This window comes from Choloepus didactylus, chromosome 1 (assembly GCF_015220235.1).
Source record: "Choloepus didactylus isolate mChoDid1 chromosome 1, mChoDid1.pri, whole genome shotgun sequence".
NCBI lineage: Eukaryota > Metazoa > Chordata > Mammalia > Pilosa > Megalonychidae > Choloepus > Choloepus didactylus.
The window spans coordinates 87,664,761-87,687,512 of NC_051307.1; the positions used below are offsets into that span (position 1 = coordinate 87,664,761).

The 22,752-nt window shown below is 35.5% G+C and overlaps 1 protein-coding gene across 8 annotated transcripts in view; it reads left to right on the top strand.

The window, feature by feature from the left end:
• The window catches only part of STXBP5L (syntaxin binding protein 5 like), a 553,599-nt gene that overhangs the window by 378,136 nt on the left and 152,711 nt on the right, over positions 1–22,752 (top strand). For all 8 annotated transcript variants that reach the window (XM_037836387.1, XM_037836395.1, XM_037836407.1 and 5 more), the window contains one exon: positions 5,154–5,279. In XM_037836387.1, coding sequence (XP_037692315.1) covers positions 5,154–5,279 — 126 coding nt within the window. The remainder of the gene's footprint in view (positions 1–5,153; positions 5,280–22,752) is intronic.

Genomic DNA, 22,752 nt, shown 5'->3' on the forward strand with positions numbered 1-22,752 from the left:
GAAATGATCCAGTCAGAGTTATCACCTACAGTTGGGTGGGTCGCATCTCCATGGAAACACCCAAAGAATTACAATCCAGTCAACACCAATAATGTCTGCCCACACAAGATTGCATCAAAGAACATGGCATTTTGGGGGACATAATACATTCAAACTGGCACAGGCAGTAATGTTCCTATACACTGGTGATGAACTAACTGAAGAGGCAATCCAAAAAAATATTCCATTCATAATAGCAACTAAAAAAAATCAAGTACCTAGGAATAAAATTAACCAAGGATGTAAAAGACCTCTGCACAGAAAATTATGAAACTTTACTAAATGAAATTTTAAAAAGAACCTAAATAGGTGGAAAAATATTCCATGCTCATGGATAGGAAGACTAGACATTGTTAAGATGACAATTCTACCCAAACTGATACAGGTTCAATGCAGTTCCCATAAAAATTCCAACAACCTACTTCACAAACTTGGAAAGCTAGTTATCAGATTTATTTGGAAGGGAAAGGGGCCTTGAATTGCCAAAAACTTCCTTAAAAAAGAGCAAAGTGGGAGGAGTTACACATCCAGACATTGAGGCATGCTATAAAGCCACAGTAGACAAAACAGCATGGTATTGGCCCAAAGACAGACATACTGAACAACAGAATTGAGTAGAGAGTTCTGAAATAGGCCCCAGATCTCTGGTCGACTGATTTTTTATATGGGCCCCAAATCCACAGAACTGGAACAGAACAGTCTCTTCAACAAATGGGGCTGAAAGAACTGGATATCCATAATCAAAGAATGAAAGAGGACCTCCACCTTGCACCCTATACAAAAATTAACTCAAATTGGATCAAAGACCTCAATATTAGAGACAGCACAATAAAACTCTTAGAAGATAATATGTAGAAACATCTTCAGGACCTAGAAATAAGAGGTAGCTTCTTAGACCTTACACCCAAAGCACAAGCAACAAAAGAAAAAATAGATAAATGAGAACTCCTCAAAATGAAAAGGTTCTGCGCCTCAAAAAACTTTGTCAAAAAGGTGAAGAGGTAGCCAACTCAATGGGAGAAAATATTTGGGAACCATATATCTGTTTAGAGACTGATATCCTGCACATATAAAGAAATCTTACAAGTCAACAATAGTACAAACAGCTCAATTATAAAATGGGCAAAAGATATGAAAAGGTAGTTTTCCAAAGAGGAAATACAAATGGCTAAAAAACTAAAAAAAAAAAAAAATGTTCATCTTCATAGCTATTAGGGAAATACAAATCAAAACCACAATGAGATACCATTTCATACCAGTAAGAATGGCTGTCATTCCACAAACAGGAAACAATAAATGCTGGAAAGGATATGGAGAAATTGGAACTCTTATTCATTGCTGGTGGGAATGTATAATGGTACAGCTGCTGGAGAAGACAATTTGGTGGTTTCTCAGAAAACTGGATACTGAATTATACTAGGATCCAGCAATTCCACTTCTCAGTATATATCCAGAAGATTTGAAACCAGCGACACGAACAGACATTCACCAGTTTTCATAGCAGCACTGTTCACAGTTGCCAAGAGATGGAAACAATCCAAGTGTCCTTCAACAAATGAGTGGATAAACAAAATGTGGTATATACATACGATGGAATACTATGCATCAGTAAGAAGGAAAGGGTCCTAAAATATATGGCAGTATGGATGAACCTTGAAGATATAATGCTGAGTGAAATAAGTCAGACACAAAGGAGAGGTATTGTATGTTATCACTTCTATGAACTATCTGAACAATGTAAAATCGATGTCTTATAATGGAGAATATTGGTGACCCAGTGACAGACAAAAGATAGTGAGGGGGACTGATAATCTAATATGTTCAGACATGTTAATGATGATGAATTCAAAGGTATGGGAATGGATAGATGTGACGCTTGTTTGTTAATGGGATTATAAGTATCAGAGCTGTATTGAAGGCAAATAGGATTGAAAGGGGTTGTTTAAAGGCATATATCCCACAGATCAGTACTACAAGTAAAGATAGGTGTTTACATGATATACTTCTAAGGTATGACGCTAGTACAGAGAGTTGACAACAGAACAGTATATGGGAAAAATCTACCTATTGCATTCTAGGAACTATAATTAATAACAATATCATATAGTACCACACAAATACTAGGGACAAATAATTAAGGGCTGAAAAGAGTTAGGAGGTGATTTGGGTCATGAGAATTGTTTAAAATGGAGAGGAATGAGGATTGGACAACTAAGTGATGATAATGCGAGAGATGGAATGGATTTCTATGGACATAACATATGCTATGTGAACTTAGGAAACCTTACTTTATAAGATAAGCCCTCGATCTTGAGGCTGGCTCTGGTGAAACTTATGGTTGTAAAGGGAAGGTTAATCCCACCTGTAATTATGCCTAGGAGTCACCTCCAGAGAACGTCTTTTTTTGCTCAAATGTGGACTTTCTGTCTCTAAGCCTAACCCTGCAAATAAATTCATCACCTTCCCTGTGACATGGGACAGGACCACCACCCCCCCTCCCCGCCAGATGAATGAGTCTCCCTGGTGATGTGGGATGTGGATTCCGGGCATGAGCCTGACCCTGGAATCGAGGGGTTAAGAATGCCTTTTTGACCAAAAGGGGGAAAAGAAGGCAACAAAATAAGGTTTCAGTGGCTAAGAGAATTCAAGTAGAATCAAGAGGCTGTCCTGGAGGTTACTCCTATGCAAGCTTCAGCTAGATATCCCAGATGACCATAGTATGATAAGCCCAAGTCAACAGTAGTCCTGAAAACCCTAAAGAATATGTGAATCCCTATCTGAGATGCTATAAAAGTTTCACTGACTAGGTTTATTCTTTAGAAACTTAAATCCTCCAGAGAACTGCTATGCCAGCTAAGTCCCCAAACCCAGAGGCAATAGCCTCTTCAAGAACATCAACCAGTTATGTCCCCTTTTCCTGTAATGTTGACACCCCTTTTCAACATGAACAAGTTAGGGTGGTCACTGCCTAGACATCCCTGAAGATCAGGAGAGTGATTAAACTAGAGGAAGGGGTAGCAACAGAGAAGATGGAATTTAACAAAGGATTATGAATACTGAATCTCTTATATCATTTTCTTCTTCCTAGTTGCTAGTGTATTAGAATAGCTAGAAGGAAAGAACTGAAGTGGTGGAACTGTAACCCAAAGCATCCTTTGAAATTTGTTCTATAGCTAGTTGTTAAATTGTTATTGGAAAGTGATCACCTTTTTGTATATATGCTATATTTCACAATAAGGAAATAACTGAAACTACAGTACTGTAACTCATAACATTTTTGGAAATGTCCTATATAACTACTTGTTAAATCATACTTTTAAGGATATTACCTTTTTGCATATATGTTATGTTTCACAATAAGGAAATAACTGAAACTGTGGAACTGTAACCCATAACATTCTTTGAAATTTGCTACTTGTTAAGTTGCACTTGTAAAGTTATCACTTCTATGTATATATGTTATATTCTACAATAAAAAAAATTTAAGAAAAGAAAAGTAGTGAAAACAAACTTAAGAATAATCGAAAGAACAAAGGAGGAGAAAATAGTATAATCCTATTTTATCCATATAAACTCACAAGGACCAAGACGTAGGACTGATATAGGTACATTATTCTGTGAATTATATTATATTACAAGTGGTTCTTGAATTGTGTGTAATCCATTCTTTGCTAAATTATTTGTTGACATACATCCCTAGGTCACCTTTCTGTTGCTGCATTTATATTCCCATATACATTAGCTAATGAATAAGCATTTCAACTAGCCAACTGTACAATTTTTACAATACTTCAGTTTTTATCAATATACATGTATGTGCAGTTATTTGATTATTTTATTGCCTTTGTGCTTCCTAGTGTATAAAATGAGTAATTATCATAGACCTCATTAAGAAGATGAGAGTTGAATCTTTAAGGAGGTCAAGGAGTTAGCCAAATGAATATCTGGTGGAAGAGAATTCCAGGCAGAAGAACCAGCTAGAGCAAAGTCACAAAAGTGCCTAGTGTGTTTGATAAATAGTAATAAGATCAGTGTAGCTGGAGCAAAGGGAGCAAGCCAGGAACTGGGGAAGAAAGAGGGGGAGTAGTCGATGAAGTCAGATGTGCTAGAGGGCCAGATATTGTCAGGACCTTGGCTTTTAGTCTGAATTTAATGGGGAATCATTGAAAGGTGTTGAGCAGAGAAGTGACATAATCAGACTTAAATTTTAAATTGATTGCTGTGGCTGAATTGAAAATGAGTTTTTGGGTGGAAGAGAAGGGTAGAAGCTGGCAGACCAGTTAAGAGGCTATTGCTAATTAGAGATGATTTTAAGGGCTGCTGTAGTTAGCATATAAACACAGGTGCCTAGTTAAATTTGAATTTCAGGTAAGCAATGAACATTTTTTCATATAAGATGTCACAAATATTGCCTGTGACATACTTATACTAAAAGAATTATTTATTGTTTATCTGAAATTCAAATTTAATTGGGCATCCTGTACTTTTATTTGGTAACTGTAACTACAGTGGTAGCAGTGGAGATGTAAAATGTGATCAGATTCTGGGGATATTTTGAAAGTAGCACGAACAGCATTGGATAATAGATTCGATGTGAGGTAGGAGGGAAGGACAAGTCAAGGAAGACTGAGGCTTTTTAATTTATTAATGAAAGAGTGAAAGTTGCTATGAACTGGAATAGAGAAGGCTGCAGGTACAGAAGTTTGGAGGGAAAGAGCAGGAACTCACGTTTTGAATATGTTGACCTCTTAAGCTAAGTGATAGTTTAATGGTCTTTTTTTTAATTTTTATGATTTATAACTCACATGTAGTTAATGAATGTTATATAAGAAAAATAATTTTAAATGTTAGCCTCAAAAGAAAAAAAGGAAGTGATGAAGGCCAGTTGAAGTTGTGGACCTAATTGATTGAAAAGCTGTTTACATAACTAAGCAATTACAAGTGACTCAGTGTATTTTGGAAAGCTTGAAGACACTGTCCACCTGTGTTTTGTCCCCAGGGCTTGGTGTTCTGTATTTCTATAAGAAGATTTACTTATATTCTTAAGCTTGAGCATGCGTATTTAAGCTGCATGCTCTAAGCATAAGGATACCATTATTTTTTCTTTATTCCAGTGTTAAGACACGACCAGTGCGGATGCCTCCAGGGTATCAAGCAGAACTTGTTATTCAGCTGGTGTGGGTTGATGGTGAACCTCCCCAACAGATTACTAGTCTTGCTGTAAACTCAGCCTATGGAATGTAAGTAACTAAATATCCTTTCTAATTTATATTCTTTAGCTAGTATGGTTGATATATTTAGGTGTTTCTTTTAAAATACTTAAGTGAAATCCTAAATATTTAAAGAAGTCCTTTCCTGGATTTTTTATTAGTGACTTGGTATAAGAAAAATGATTTAAATATAAACTAGGGTTATTTGTCTTTTTTAATATCACACCTGTGATAATGTTCCCACTTTTGATATTAAAAAGTTGTTAAGATATTATTACTTTTATGCTAGACCTTTTCATTATATCTTATATGTCCCATGCTGTTTTGTTTGTTTGTTTTTGTATTTTCTTGTGTTAATAGGGAAGCTGTCAGGAATAATCTATAGATGCAGGGAAGTGAGGAAGGCAGTGTGGAACAGGCTATAGTTTCATTATCTGATATGGCAAGAATAAGTCATTGTCCTCTAGTAATCATGGAAGGTGACTGAGCTTAAACCATTCTTAGGGTTCCCTACCCAAGAGGTTGATAAGCAAAGCCAAGGGAATCACAGAATTAAGATACTATGGAGGTATGTCACCAGGGTCAGAAGCTAAGGGATATTAGAATAGGTCAGTTAGAGAGCATATTTCCCATGTAAGGGGACTGTGATGGTCACAGTCCTTACAAAGCCTCTGAAGAATCTGCACTTGTATGAGAAAGACAGCTTGGACGCCTGCCCAATAGAGAACTTCAGATGCCAAAAATAAATAAACCCAGCCAAATGGCTACTCAAGTAAATTCCACAAGATTTGAAGGACTAAATAATACCAATATCATGTAAAATCTTCCTGAGAATTTATAAAGAGAAAATCATGCTCATATCATTTTATGAGGCCAACATAGCTTGATACCAGTCTTGAAAAGGACATTACAAAAAGGAAAAATTTTAAGTCCATCTTTTGTATGAAGATACATGCAAAAATTCTTAACTAAAATATAAATAAATGTAGCAATAAAAAGGTAACATATCATAACCAAGTTTGGTTTACTCCAGGAATGCAAGGTTTCTTTAACATTTGAAATGAAAAAGTACAATCCACCACATAAACAGAATAAAGTAGAAAAACCATATGATTAAGTCAGGCTATACAGGAAATGAAAGCATCTAATAAAATTCAACAACCATTCATGATTAAAAAAAAAAACTATCAGCTAAGTAAAAGTAGAAGAAAATATCCATAATCTGATAAATTGCAGCAAACAACATATACTACATGGTAAAATGTTCAAAGCTTAACTTCTGAGATTAAAAACAAGACAAGGAGGGCTGCTATTAGCACTTCTATTCACATTGTAGTGGAGGACCTAACCAGGGCAATACAAAAAGAAAAATGTAATCAAAGTTATAAGGATTGGAAAAGAAGGAAATGGAAAAAAAGTCATGATTATGTATATAAAACATTCAAATACTCATCAGACAAATTGTTAGAGTTAGTAATTGATTTTAACAGGGTTGATAGAAACAAAGTCAACATAAAAATGAATTATATTTACATGTACTCGCAAAAAAATGATTTGAAAGCAAAATGGTATAGACATAAAAATCCCATTTACAATAGAAAAAAACATAAAAGATGTAGGAATAAATCTGACAAAAGATGTTCAAGTCCTCTAACAGAAAATTATAAAACAACATTAAGATCAATTAATGAATACCAAAAGCTATGGAAGGTTATACCATGTTCATGGAATGAGAAATTCAATAATAGGATAAAGGTATTAGTTCTCCACAAATTGATCTATAAATTCACCACATCCTAATCTAAATTTTAGCAGAATTTTTTCCTCAGAAATTGAAATCTTGTTCTAAAATGTATAGAGAAATGCAAAGGGCCACAGCTAGCTAAGGCAATATTGAAGAAAAACCGAGTTGGGAGATTTATGCTACTAGCAAACAATATGTTTCAAATAAAACTATATTGCTCAGGAAAGTGTTCTATTGGCAAAATAGATAATAGATAAATAGACCAAGGACAAGACACTAGAAAGATCCAGGTATGTATAGCAAAGTTGACTCTTCAAAGCAGTGGGGAAAATAATAGGAGTTCTTCTGTAATAAAAAATACAGTCAATTGGGTAATCGTAAGGAAAAGCTAATATTTGATTCCTTCCTCTCACTGCACATAAAGATTCTAGAAGACATTGTAGGAGAATCTCTTCATAACACTTGTGTTAAAGAAATGTTTTTAAATAGCTTCTAAAAGTGCTAACCATGAAGGAAAACACTAAGAACTTCTTGAAAAATGACAACACCTCTAAAAGAATCAAAAAGCAGGATGGGGAAGAAGATATTTGAATCACATGTAACTGATAATTGGCTCATATTCAGAGTTTAAAAGAAGTCCCATGAATCAGTAACAAAACAAACAACTCAATAAAAAAAAAATTAGAAAAATTTGAATAGGCATGTCACAAAAGAGGATATCCAAATTTAAAAAACAAAACATAGAAAGGTGTACAACCTCATTAGTAATGGTAGTGTTAGCAAAGATGAGTAGCTGGAACTCTTATAAACTGTTGCTAAGAGGGTAAATTGGTATTTCCACCTATAAAACTGTCAGCTTTGTGTATTCCAGTTTAGCATATACATGTACACACACCCTTTTACTGAACATGTCATTTCTAGGTATATACCCAACAGAAATGCAAGCATGTGTGCACCAAAAGACAGCAGCAGCATTTGCAGTGGCAGTATATATTTATAATAGTCCCAAACTAGAAACAGTCAAATGGCCATCAGAGTAGACTGAAGAAACAAACTGTAGTGTATTCATTCAATTGAATGCACAACAATGAAAATGAATGAACAATATTAACATGAAAAAATATAAAGAGAAAAGCCAGACATATATTAATATATAACGTGAATTCATTTATAAAAAGTTCAAAAATAAGAAAAACTTATTTTTGGTATAGAAAGTCATATTTTGGGTAGAAGAGAGGAGTTATAATTGGGAACAGCATGAGGGAGCTGCTGGTAACATTCTATTTTTTGTCTGTGGTAGTTATGTGGGGGTGTTCACTTTGTGATAATTCATTGAAATGTACATTCATGTACATATGTACTTATGTATGTCATACTTGAAAAAAAGAAAAGAAAGTGTTTTGTTCCCAAATAACTGAATAATTTCACTTCTAGGAATTTATCCCATAAATATACTCAATATTGTATACTAACGACTTAATAGTATATTCTTTGTTACAATGTTTATAATAACAGAAGACTGGAAGCAATCTAATTGTCCAGCAGTGAAAGTCTGTGTAAATACAGTAGAGTACACACATATATTGTGAAGCCATTTTAAAAATCATCAACTCTATGAATTTACGTAGAATAATGGTCAAAATACATTAGGTAAAAAAACAAGATGCAGAATATTACTTATACTGTCCAAATGTGTTTCTTGGTAATATATTACTAATATCCAGACTACATTTTTAAAATTCCTACGAATTGATAAGAAAAAGAGAAACCAATTGAAAAATAATCCAAGTATATAAACAAACATGTCATGAAAAAATGCAAAAGGCCAATAAATATGAAAACATTCTTAAGTTTACTAGTAACAAGGGAAAAGCAAAGTAAAAGAACAAGGGAATTGCAGTTTTTGCCCATTGGTGGTTAAATTTAAAAAGTATTGTGAAGAGTTACTGTTAAAAGTGTGAGAAAATGGATCCTCCATATATATATATATATATGTATTTTATCTTTTAAAATAAAACTAAACATCTCTAATGACCCTAAAACTCTCATATATATATATATATGTATTTTATCTTTTAAAATAAAACTAAACATATCTAATGACCCTAAAATTCTAATCTTAATGAAATTACGACTATTCTGGAGAAAGACTCTGCTTTTGCACAGAATGTATGTAGAAGGATGTTTCTTGCATCCCGTGTATTAGCAAAATAGTTGAAACTCATGAAATGTCTGTCAATAAGAAAATAATCAAATAAAATTATCATTACTTTTATACCATGGAATAGAATGCAGTAGTGAAAGAATTCAAACAAGGAGATATCTCTAAGACATATTTTAGTGAAAATAAGGAAGATACAGAAGAAATATAGGAAAGGGCCAAGAAGAATTAAAAAAAAAAAAAAAACTTAATAGCGGGTGTCTCTGGAAAGGAGAAGAGCTTACAGTAGGTTGATAAAAGGGACGTTCACCTTATTTGATTTTTTTAGAGTGAGAATATTTTTAAATGTTATTTTTAAAACTTTAAAAAAAATTAGAAAGGAATTCCTGAAAAATTGGCACTGTGCCTCTGTAAATTTCCTTCCTTAAGAGTGGGAAACATAACCTGATGAGAGGGATCTAATGTACAATTATCAGAGACCAGAAATAGTTAGAAAGGTTTGGACCTTTGAAAATTATCACTCTCCAGTATTCTGGGGGAAGGGACTAATCAGTAGAGACCCAGACTTCTTGGCAGAACTATAAGCACTAGGAGGAGCAATGATAAAATGCATGAAAACACAATTCCTTAATACAGGTGGAGAGATATTCATTTATTCAACAAATTTTTTTTGAGCTCCTACTATATAACAGGCATTTTTGTTGAAGCTAGGAATACAGCAGTGAGCAAAAAAGAAGAAAAAAATCCCTGCCCTCAGGAATATTCAGTCTATATTCTTGTCAGGATATTTAATAATGCAGGTATGTAATATACTATTACTTAAAAGTGGTTAAAAAGAGTTATAAAAATTGATAGAATGCAGCAAGATAACTCAAAGAATAAAACGTGAGGTAAAGAGGGTGAGACATCAAAGTCATTGAAGAAGTCTAATGAGAAGATTAAATGTGAACATTTCACTTTTATTCCAAAAGATAATAGGAATTATGTTGACTTATCTCTTCTGTCACGGGCCCCCGAATTTCCAGAGGACACAGAACTTTGATAGTTAGGCTTAGTAGGGAGGTCTATATTTTAGTTACTGAGATAGTTCATGCTAAGAGCATGAATTTTTGACTCAGACTTTTTGGGATTCAAATCCCAATTCTGCATCTTTCTTGCTACTGAACTTTGGGCAAGGTACTTGAACTTTTTGTTCTTCTGTTTCCTTTTATGTAAAATGAGGATAAGATGTTGAGAGGAATAAATGTGTAAATATATATAAAGTATTGTATCTTTCAGGATCCTAATAGGAAACACATGGCATATTCAAAATAGAATAATTTGAGGAGCTTTTAATAAATGGATTATTTATGAAGGTTTGAGCAAGATGTTGAAAAACAGCAAGAGACGGTATAGTATTCCAGGGCTAGAAAGAATAGTGCTCCATTATCACCTGTGGAACAATGACTCAAAGATTTATGGTTAATTGTTTCCACATTGTTTACTTAAATACAGGTAAACCAATAAGAGATTGATTTCCTCTTATAAGGCAAAAACAGGATTTATTTAAGAGAAAAAAGAAAGAGTCGAGAAAGAAAAACCACAGATAATTTGTAAACAGTGAACTTTGTGTTTTCCTTTCATTGTGTAAGATGCTAATGAGAAAGCAGCTAGCCAACAGACCTGTCACAGTCTGATAAGCTAAACCAATTTAAGTTATTGACTTCTGCAGAAGACCTTAGCTGTTTAATTTGTGGCATATATGCAAGAGACGTTTTCTGAATTATGTTTGTCAATGTCATTTGATAGTACTTCCATCTGAGTTATGCCAGTTCTCCACCATTTCCCTTATTAGAATTTCTCAATTCCATCCTTTGGTCAAACTCAGCCTCCAAGCTGACTGAGCATGAGAGATGTACCCCCTTTATGAATCAAATCATTAGCTGAATAGTACCTCGGGACAGTGGGTTCGTAATAACATTTAAGCACTTGGATATTAGACATTAGAGGAGAACAAAAGCATAAATACAATCAAATTATTATAAGAAATATTTGGAAACCACTTCATGCCAGTATCCTAGTTGGCCTAAGTTGAACCAGAAGAATAAGTCCCAAGGATCAGTGTGATCAACTTAGTTAACTATCTCTATTTTTCCGTTGATGATTGATCGTTTCTAATTTATTGAAGAATTCACCAAGATTTAACTAAGTCAGAAGCTGAAGGGTTTGAGATTTTGCTCTACTTACAAGCTAGTAAATTAGCCTGTCAAAGCTTTACATACATACATACTTTTATATTTATATTTATATTTATATTTATATTTATTTATATTTACATTTTTGCATACACACAGAAAACAGGCCTCTGGGTCAGAGACAAAGACAGTTTATAACTCACAGCAAAAACAGCAACTAGAGCAACATCTTCATCAGTTCCCTAAGTCCCAGTCCCCACAGAGCAATATGGTAACGGACAGATGATACCTGCATGTGCAGTGGGGAGCATTTACAAGAAAGGAACCCCAAATTTTAAAAATTCATATGCTATATAGGGCTGCTGGTGACCTCCCCCTAGGAAGAGAGAGACCTTATTGTTAGGTTCAAGAATCCACACAACACAGCAAGACATGGTTTAAGTAGAGAGTTTAAGGTTTATTAGAGGAAGATAGCAGAAGAAAGCAGGTGGGAGCCATCAGAAAAGAAAGAAAGGAAAAACGGCTCCGGCTCTCTTTCTGAGAGCAGCACTTTTAAAGGAAAAACCCACGTGGGGAGGGAAGGGTGTTGGGGGAGAACGGTCTCTGCTGAGTGCATCCTGTACCTCGATTGGGCAAGTGCCTGTCACTTTCTAGGCTGATAGGTTGTTGGGATTCTGGGACATTATTCTACTTAGAAAAGCAGCTGCCTTATCTATCTAGGGAGAGCAGGCCTTTTCAGTTGTTTGTCTTATAGAAATATCTGATCTTGCTTTTACCCGCCTTTTGGGGTTGGGGCACCACTGTGTCTGAAACAGCCTTCATTCTTTAGTTTATGGGGCACCTATTTTCTGTGAGATAACAGCAGGGACCCTGGATCAGACATTCCTTCTATATGTTAGAGTCTTTTTTCTGGGGTCTGACACTTATCTTTACTATGGAATGTAGGCAAGGGAAGAGAAGGAGAAGAGGTCTTTATGTTTACTCTCCCCAAACATCCCTAGGGAGGGATACATCTCTAAAGTTTACTCCCCTTGTACAAACATTGTCAACTACTTGGCAGCATTGCCTTCACCAAGAGGATCCAGATGATGCAGAACAGTGAGATATTCATGGAAAATCATCTACCAATAGCAATAAGATTAATTTAGCCAATTTGTTTATGCTAGCCGGAGAGAACCTTAATGTTTGAGTTGTTTTATTTGCTATTTCAGTCTATGTTCAGAGATAAATTGTTTTGTTTAGGAGTTTTGTGCGAGAGTAGAGGTCATAGAAGAACCTGTGAAATACATTGTCTTGTCTTCCTTTGGATATGTAACTATATTGGGTTCTTATTAACATGTGAGTAACTGAGTGTTTTCCTCTGAACTTGGGAAGATCATGTGACAAATTTGGCAGTTGAAAATTGCTCTTACTATTTCAGTGTGTTTCCTAAGATCAAGAATATTTCCATACACCATAAGCATAGTACATTTATCAGAAGCAAAAATAAATATTGATTCACTTCTGTTATTTCTTTCACAGACCATGTTTAATTTTTATAGTTGTCCCAATAATATCATTTTATTAGCCAGGGTTCTCTAGAGAAATATTAAGAAATTTATTACAGGAAGTGACTCACGCAACCATGGGGATTGGCAAGTCCGAATTCTGTAGGACGTGTCACCAGTTGGAAACTTGATGAACGTGATGCTGAATTCCCCAGAGGAAGCTGACTGTCTGGAGTAGAGACAGAAATTCTTCTTTCTGACTAATGAAATCATCAGTTCTCCCTTTAGGGCCTTCAGTTGATTAGATGAGGAGACTCCTCTCATTGCTCAAGGCAGTCTCCATTTTTGATTGTATATGTAATTAGCCATAGATGCAATCAACTGACTAATGATTTAAATCCATGAAATACCCTCACAAATACAGTCAGGCCAGGGCTTGCTTGATCAAACCACTGGACACTATAACCGACCCAAGTTGACACATGAAATGAACCAGCACAGTCATTTATAGTTATTTTTCCCCAGAACAGATTTCTCTCCAGGATCATGTACTTCATTTAGTTTTCATTTCTCCTTTAACTCCTTTAATCTGGACCAGTTCCTCAGAATTTATTTATTTTTCTTGACTTGATATTTTTGAGGAGTCCCAACCGGTTGTTTTGCTTAATGTCCCTCAGTTTGGGTTTGTCTGATGTTTATTCATGATTAGAATCCAGTTAGTCATTTTGGCAGGAAAAACGCAGAAGTGAGGCTGTGTCTTTCTCAATTTATCATAATCAGGAGGTACCTGATGATGGTTTGTCCCAATACTGGTGATGCTTATCTTGATTGTTTGGTTAAGATGATGTCCACCTGATTTCTCTGCTATTAAAAGTATTATTTTTCCTTTGTAAATAATAATTAATTTGGGGGAAATTTTGTAAACATCTTGCTTCTCATCAATATTTTACCCAATAGTTTGGTATCCACTCTACTGGTAAGAAAGCATAACTTTCTCTCCTATATAAATATTTATTTATTCATATATTCTCATCAGTATGGAGTCATGGATTTGTATTTTATTCAATGAGTTAAAATCCATTACCATCATTTATTTTTTTTAAACTATAATCCATGGTATAATTTAGTTTTCACTATTTGTGTACGGTAGCCCCATGAATATTTTAATTCCATTTTTATTCTGTTACCATACATACAATCCAACATTTCCCCCTTTTAATCACATTCAGATATATATTTCAGTGCTATCATGTGCACTATGTTGTGCTACCATCATCACCATCCATCACCAAAACATTTCTATCATGATATTAAAATGACCCTGTACATTTTAAGTCAACTTCCTATTCTCTGTCCCTCCTCGTCCCTGGTTACCTATATTTTAAATTCTGACTCTGTGAGTTTGCTTATTCTGTTCTGATTAAGTGATACCATACTATATTTGTCCTTTCGTGTCTTACTTATGTCACTTAACATGGTGTCTTCATAATGCAACAACTTGGGTGAACCTTGAAAGGCATCATTTATTACTTTGAAGACATCATTTTGTTACAGATTGTCCCCGATTTGGCCATTTGGAATCTCATCAAGGTGGTTTCTATGTTCTTTTGATATGTCCTTATTTTTTTTTCTGAGCACTTTATTTTCTGAGAAAACAAGATGTTCCATGCTTACTTGGTAGATTCCTTGCCCTAGTCCTGGAGTCAACTTTTTTGCCAGGAGCACTGCTTCCTTTTACTGGAGAATGTTATTTAGAAGCCAGTATCTGGGCCTGTGCTACTGGTGTTATTGCTTCTAGGCCTTCTCAGTATACAGAGCTATAGAGCTGGGGAAAATTTTTATATATAAAGTAACTTTTATATATATATGCATTTATGTTTGTGTTTCTATGTGCATGAATCAGTGTTCAGTCCTTTTATTATTCAGTAGTATACACATCACAGTTAGATGCACATTTAGGTTATTTCTGTTTGGGGAAGCACCTAAGAATATCGGTACAAGTTTTGGGATACATATTTTTTCATTTCTATTCATAAATACCTAGGATTGAGATCATAGAATAAGTGTATGTTTAATTTTGATAAGAAACTTCCAAAATTTTTTCATAGTGGTTGTACAATTTACATTGCAATAAGCAATATGTAAACATTCAGTTCCACAATATATTTGGTGTATGTCGTCTAAATTTTAGCCATTCCAAGGATTCTAAATTACTATCTCATTGTGGTTTTAGTTTGGATTTTCCTAATGACTAATGATGTTGGGCACTTTTTCATGTGTATGTTGATCACTTGTATATCTTTCCTCGTATGTGTCTGTTCAAATGTTTTACACTGTTTATTTTTTTAATTATTTAATGTAGAAGTTTTTAAAAATAAATTCTAGGGTCAGGTCCTTTGTCAGATACATATATTGCCAATATTTTTCCCCAAGTGTGGCTTGCCTTTTCCATTTTTAATGGTAACTTTTTGTAAGCAGATTTAAATTTTGAAGTATCTTAACTTACCAACTTGTTCTTTTTTGTTTATTGCTTTTTGGGTCCTATCTAACAAATATTTGCCTACCCTAGGTTTCTTCCCTAGAAATTTTATAGCTGTAAAATTTATATTTAGTCCATAACCAATCTCAAATTAATTTTTTAAATTAATTTTTATTAAGATATATACATATACCATGCAGTCATATAAAACAAAGTGTACATTCAGTTGTTTACAGTACCATTATATAGTTGTGCATTCATCACCAAAATTAATTTTTGACATTTTCGTTACCACACACACAAAAATAATAAAATTTAAAGTGGAAAAGAACAATTAAAGTAAAAACGAACACTGGGGGTGCCTCTCCCCCCCCCCCATTTTTCTACTCATCCATCCATAAACTAGACAAAGGGGACTGTGGTCCGTATGGCTTTCCCAATCACATTGTCACCCCTCATAAGCTACATTTGTATACAATCATCTTCAAGATTCATGGGTTCTGGGTTGTAGTTTGATAGTTTCAGGTATTTTCTGCTAGGTACTCCAATTCACTAGAACCTAAAAAGGGTCGTTTATATTGCACATAAGAGTGCCCACCAGAGTGACCTCTCGGCTCATATTGGAATCTCTCTGCCGCTGTAGCTTATTTCATTTCCTTTTACATCCCCCTTTTGGTCAAGAAGATGTTCTCCATCCCACAATGCCAGGTCTAGATTCCTCTCTGGGAGTCACATTCCACATTGCCAGGGAGAATCACTCCCCTGGGTGTCAGATCCCACGTGGAGGGGAGGACAGTGATTTCACCTACCAAGTTGGCTTACCTAGAGAGAGAGGGCCACATCTGAGCAACAAAAAGGCATTCAGGAGGAGGCTCTTAGGTACAATTATAGGAAGGCCTAGCCTCCCCTTTGCAGCAACAGTCTTCCCAAGGGCAAGTCCTGTGGCACAGGTCTCAACCCATCAAACCACCAGTCCCCTATGTCTGTGAGCACATCAGCAACCATCGAGGTGGGGAAGCCCAATACCCCTGCATTCTCCACCAGCTCCTCTAGGGGGCTCTGCATATTTTTTTTTCATTTTTTTTAATTAACTCTTTCTTTTTAAATCAACCATATAAAAAAAATTTTTTTTAACATACAATAAAAAAATATTTCAAGCAAACCATAACAAGGGAGTAAGAAAAAGACAACTAACCTAAAATAACTAGTTTACTTCCACCATGTTCCTACTCTACCCCAAGAAAATAACCTAATATAGCAACATTTCTGTGAACTTGTTCCTACTATACCCAACAGAAATTAACAGACCATAGTCATTCCTGGGCATTCCCAGAACATTAAATTTACCCTTGATAGCTTATCTGTTCTTATTGGATTATCATTCCCCCTTCCTTAATTGCTCTCTATCACTAGTTCCCCTACATTCTACATTATAAACCACTTGTTTTACATTTTTCAATGTTCACATTAGTGGTAGCATATAATGTTTCTCTTTTTGTGCCTGGCTTATTTTACTCAGCATTATGTCTTCAAGGTTCATCCATGTTGTCATATGTTTCATGACATCGTTCCTTCTTACAGCTGCATAGTATTCCATCGTGTGTATATACCACATTTTATTTATCCACTCATCTGTTGAAGGACATTTGGGTTGTTTCCATCTCTTGGCAATTGTGAATAATGCTGCTATGAACACTGGTGTGCAGATATCTGTTCGTGTCACTGCTTTCTGATCTTCCGGGTATATATCGAGAAGTGCAATCGCTGGATCGAAGGGTAACTCTACATCTAGTTTTCTAAGGAACTGCCAGACTGACTTCCAGAGTGGCTGAACCATTATACAGTCCCACAACAATGAATAGGAATTCCAATTTCTCCACATCCTCTCCAGCATTTGTAGTTTCCTGTTTGTTTAATGGCAGCCGTTCTAACTGGTGTGAGATGGTATCTCATTGTGGTCTTAATTTGCATCTCTCTAATAGCTAGTGAAGCTGAACATTTTTTCATGTGTTTCTTGGCCATTTGTACTTCCTCTTCAGAGAACTGTCTTTTCATATCTTTTGCCCATTTTATAATTGGGCTATCTGTACTCTTGTCATTGAGTTGTAGGATTTCTTTATGTATGCAAGATATCAGTCTTTTGTCAGATACATGGGTTCCAAAAATTTTTTCCCATTGAGTTGGCAAATTGACAAATTCCTTTGAGGTACAGAAACTTCTAAGCTTGAGGAGTTCCCATTTATCTGTTTTTTCTTTTGTTGCTTGTGCTTTGGGTGTAAAGTCTAGGAAGTGGCCGCCTAATACAAGGTCTTAAAGATGTTTCCCTACATTATCTTCTAGGAGTTTTATGGTACTGTCTTTTATATCGAGATCTTTGATCCACTTTGAGTTAATTTTTGTGTAGGGTGTGAGGTAGGGTTCTCTTTCATTCTTTTGGATATGGATATCCAACTCTCCCAGCCCCATTTGTTGAAAAGACTGTTATGTCCCAGTTCAATGGCTTTGGGGGTCTTATCAAAGATCAGTTGGCTGTAGATCTGGGGATCTGTCTCCAAGTTCTCAATTTGATTCCATTGATCAATATGTCTATCTTTGTGCCAGTACCATGCTGTTTTGACAACTGTGACTTTATAATAAGCTTCAAAGTCTGGGAATGTAAGTCCTCCCTCTTCGTTTTTCCTTTAGAGTGTCTTTAGCAATTCGAGGCATCTTCCCTTTCCAAATAAATTTGATTACTAGCTTTTCCAAGTCTGCAAAGTAGGTTGTTGGAATTTTGATTGAGATTGCATTGAATGTGTAGATGAGTTAGGGTAGAATTGACGTCTTAATGACTTTTAGCCTTCCTATTCGTGAACATGGAATATTTTTCCATCTTTTAAGGTCCCCTTCTATTTCTTTTAGTAGAGTTACGTAGTTTTCTTTGTATAGGTCTTTTCCATCTTTGGTTAATTTTATTCCTAGGTACTTGATTTTTTTAGTTGCTATTGAAAAATGGTATCTTTTTCTTGAGCGTCTCTTCATTTTCTTCATTTTCCAGATATAAGATCATATCATCTGCAAACAATGACAGTTTTACTTTTTCCTTTCCAAATTGGATGGCTTTTATTTCTTTGTCTTGCCAGATTGCCCTGGCTAGCACTTCCAGCACAATGTTGAATAACAGTGGTGACAGTGGGCATCCTTGTCTTGTTCCTGATCTTAGAGGGAAGGCTTTCAGTCTCTCGCCATTGAGTACTATGCTGGCTGTGGGTTTTTCATTTATGCTCTTTATCATATTGAGGACGTTTCCTTCAATTCCTACCTTTTGATGTGTTTTCATCAAAAATGAATGTTGGATTTTTTCAAATGCTTTTTCAGCATCTATTGAGATGATCATTTGATTTTTCTCTTTTGATTTGTTAATGTGTTGTAATACATTGATTGATTTTCTTACATTGAACCATCCTTGCATGCCTAGAATGAACCCCATTTGGTCATGGTGTATGATTTTTTTAATATGTCTTTGGATTTGATTTGCAAGTATTTTGTTGAGAATTTTTGCATGTATATTCATTAGGGAAATAGGTCTGTAGTTTTCCTTTTTTGTAGCATCTTTGCCTCATTTTGGTGTTAGCTTGGTGTTAGCTTCATAAAATGAGTTAGGTAGTGTTCCATTTTCTTCAATGTTTTGAAAGAGTTTAAGTAAGATTGGTGTCAGTTCTTTCTGGAAAGTTTGGTAGAATTCCCCTGTGAAGCCATCTGGCCCTGGGCATTTATTTGTGGGAAGCTTCTTGATGACTGATTGGAACTCTTTGCTTGTGATTGGTTGGTTGGGGTCTTCTATTTCTTCTCTGATCAGTCTAGGTTGTTCATATGTTTCCAGGAAATTGTCCATTTCCTCTACATTATCCAGTTTGTTGGTGTACAGTTGTTCATAGTATCGTCTTATAATTTTTTAATTTTTTTGAGATCTGCAGTAATGTCACCTTTCTCATTCATTATTTTGTTTGTATGGGTCTTCTCTCTTTTTGATTTTGTCAGTCTAGCTAGGGGCTTGTCAATCTTGTTGATCTTCTCAAAGAACCAACTTTTGGTGTTATTTATTCTCTCTATTGTTTTCTTGGTCTCTGTGTCATTTATTTCTGCTTTAACCCTTGTTATTTCTTTTCTTCTACTTGGTTTAGGATTAGTTTGCTGTTCATTTTCTAGCTTCTTCAGTTGATCCATTAGTTCTTTGATTTTGGCTCTTTCTTCCTTTTTAATATATGTGTTCAGTGCTATAAATTTCCCCCTCAGTACCACTTTTGCTGCATCCCATAGGTTTTGGTATGTTGTGTTTTCATTTTCATTTGTCTCTATGTATTTAGCAATTTCTATTGCTATTTCTTCTTTAGCCCACTGATTGTTTAGAAGCATGCTGTTTAACCTCCAGGTGCTTGTGAATTTTCTAAGTCTCTGATGGTTATTGACTTCTAATTGTATTCCCTTGTGGTCAGGGAATGTGCTTTGAATAGTTTCAATTTTTTCAAATTTATTGAGGCTTGCTTTATGTCCCAGCATATGATCTATTCTGGAGAAAGTTCCATGAGCACTAGAGATGATTTGGGATGTAATGTTCTGTATATGTCTGTTAAATCCAATTCATTTATCAGATTGTTTAGGTTTTCAATTTCCTTATTGGTCTTCTGTCTGGTTGATCTATCTATAGGAGAGAGTGATGTGTTGAAGTCTCCCACAATTACTGTGGAAACATCAATTGCTTCCTTTAGTTTTGCCTGTGTTTGTCTCATATACTTTGTGGCACCTTGATTGGGTGCATAAACATTTATGATTGTTATTTCTTCTTGTTGAATTGCCCCTTTTATTAGTATGTAGTGGCCTTCTTTGTCTCTCATAACATCCTTGTATTTAAAGTCTGTTTTATCTGAGATTAATATTGCTACTCCTGCTATCTTTTGGCTGTAGCTTCCATGAAATATTTTTTCCATCCTTTCACTTTCAATTTCTTTGTGTTCCTGTGTCTAAGATGAGTCTCTTGTATGCAACATATTGATGGTTCATATTTTTTGATCCATTCTGCCAATCTATATCTTTTAATTGGGGAGTTTAATCCATTTACATTCAGCATTATTACTGTGAAGGCATTTCTTGAATCAGCTATCTTATCCTTTGGTTTATGTTTGTCATATATATTTTTTTCCCTCTCTGTCTTAACGTCCTTCAGTGTACCCATACTGAATCTCTTTAGTACTGAACCTTTCTCCATATCTCTCTCTCCTTTCTTTGTTTCTCTGTCAGTAGGGCACCCTTTAGTATCTCAAGTAGGGCAGGTCTCTTATTATCAAATTTTCTCAGCATTTGTTTGTGAAAAATTTAAGCTCTCCCTCAAATTTGAAGAAGAGCTTTGCTGGGTAAAGAATTCCTCGTTGGCAATTTTTCTCTCTCAGAATTTTAAATATGTCATGCCACTGCCTTCTTGCCTCCTTGGTGGCTGCTGATGACTGCTGAGTAGTCACTACTTAGTCTTATGCTGTTTCCTTTGTATGTGGCAAATTGCTTTCCTCTTGCTGCTTTCAGAACTTGCTGCTTCTCTTCCGTATTTGACAGTGTGATCAGAATATGTCTCAGAGTGGGTTTATTTGGATTTATTCTATTTGGAGCTTGCGGGCATTTATGATTTGTGTATTTATGGTGTTAAGAAGATTTGGAAGTTTTCCTCAACAATTTCTTTGAATACTCTTCCTAGACCTTTACCCTTCTCTTCCCCTTCTGGAACACCAATGAGTCTTATATTTGGACATTTTAGATTATCTATCATATCTCTGAGGTCCGTTTCAATTTTTTCAATTTCTTTCCCCATTTTTTCTTTTGTTCTTTCATTTTCCATTCTGTTGTCCTCGAGGCCACTGATTCACTGCTCAGCTTCCTCTAGTCTTGTACTATGAGTATCCAGAATCTTTTTAATTTGGTCAGCAGTTTATTTCAATAAAGTCATCTGTTGTTTTATTTTCTCTTGCAATTTCTTCTTTATGCTCTTCTAGGGTCTTCTTCATGTCCTTTATATCCTGTGCCATGCTCTTCTTCATGTCCTTTATATCCTGTGCCATGTTCTCATTGTTCATCTTTAGTTCTTTGATTAATTTCTCCAAGTACTGTGTCTCCTCTGATCTTATGATTTGGGTGCTTGGGCTTGGGTTATCCATATCATCTGGTTTTTTCATATGCTTTAAAATTTACTGTTGTGTTTGGCCTCTTGGCATTTGCTTAACTTGATAGGGTTCTTTTAGGATTTGTAGACTGATTAAAACCCTTGTCTCTAATTTTTCAGATCTACAGCTTTGTGGAGAACACTTTCTCTAACTAACCAGCAGGTGGCATATGCAAGCCACCTCTTCCCCTCAAGCCAGTTCTCCCCCACGTTTTCTTTGTAGTGAGTCGGGGTGTGAGTCTTGTGGGGTCCAATTGGTGCAGCAAGCTTGCATGTGTTGTTGATGTTGCCTGTCCTGTATATGGGGTGTGTGTCACTCAATCAAATCTCCCTGGTGTTCCTGGAGATTTAAAGCTGCTGCAATAGTCTAATCCTTCAGTTCAGTCCTGCCACAGTTTGTCTCTGCCACTCACCCACAGGTCCTTGGTATTGGTGTATGGCCCCTGGGACTTGGAAGTGGGTCCCTCTTTCAAGCCGTGCACCCCCAGGTCCTCTGTTGAGGGATGACTGTGCTAGTCACAGGTGAGTGCCATCCCCCCAGGGCAGTTCTGGGCTGCAGGGCTGTGTAGGGGCGTTCCCAGTAGATTTCGCTGATCTCAGCTGTTTGATGCATTCATGAGTGTTGTATGAAGTATGCCCAAAGTCAAATTGCTCTGCAGTGTCCAGTCCACGCAGTTCCTGGCTTTCTACCTACTGCCCTGGAGGAGTAACTAAAATGTACAACTCACTACCGCCATCTTGCCCCACCCTCTCAAATTAATTTTTGAGTATGATGAATAAGAGCTGGCTTTCTTTTTGTTCCATGTATACTCACCTATTCCATTACCATTTAATAAAAAGATCCTCCATTCCCTCATTGAATTCCCTTGGCACATTTGTCAAAAATCAATTCTGGGTTGATTTCTGGACTCTATGCTGCTCCATTAAGTATATGTTTCTCTTATACCATTACCAAACTGTCTTGACTTTCAAGACTGCTGTAAATTCTTCAAATTTGTTCTACTTTTTCAAAACTATCTTGACTATTCTAAATCTTTTGAATTTCCTTGCACATTTTTAAATTAGCTTGTGAATTTTATCCAAAATAAAAGCTTCCTGGGATTATGATTGGGATTGCATTGAATCCATAGAAAATTTTAGGAGAATTGCCATGGTAACCATGTGGCATCTACCCATAAAGTTGATACAAACACTCCAGTTATTTAGGCATCTTTAATTTCTCTCAAAAATGTTTTATAGTTTTGCAAGTGTACTGGTCTTGCATATATTTT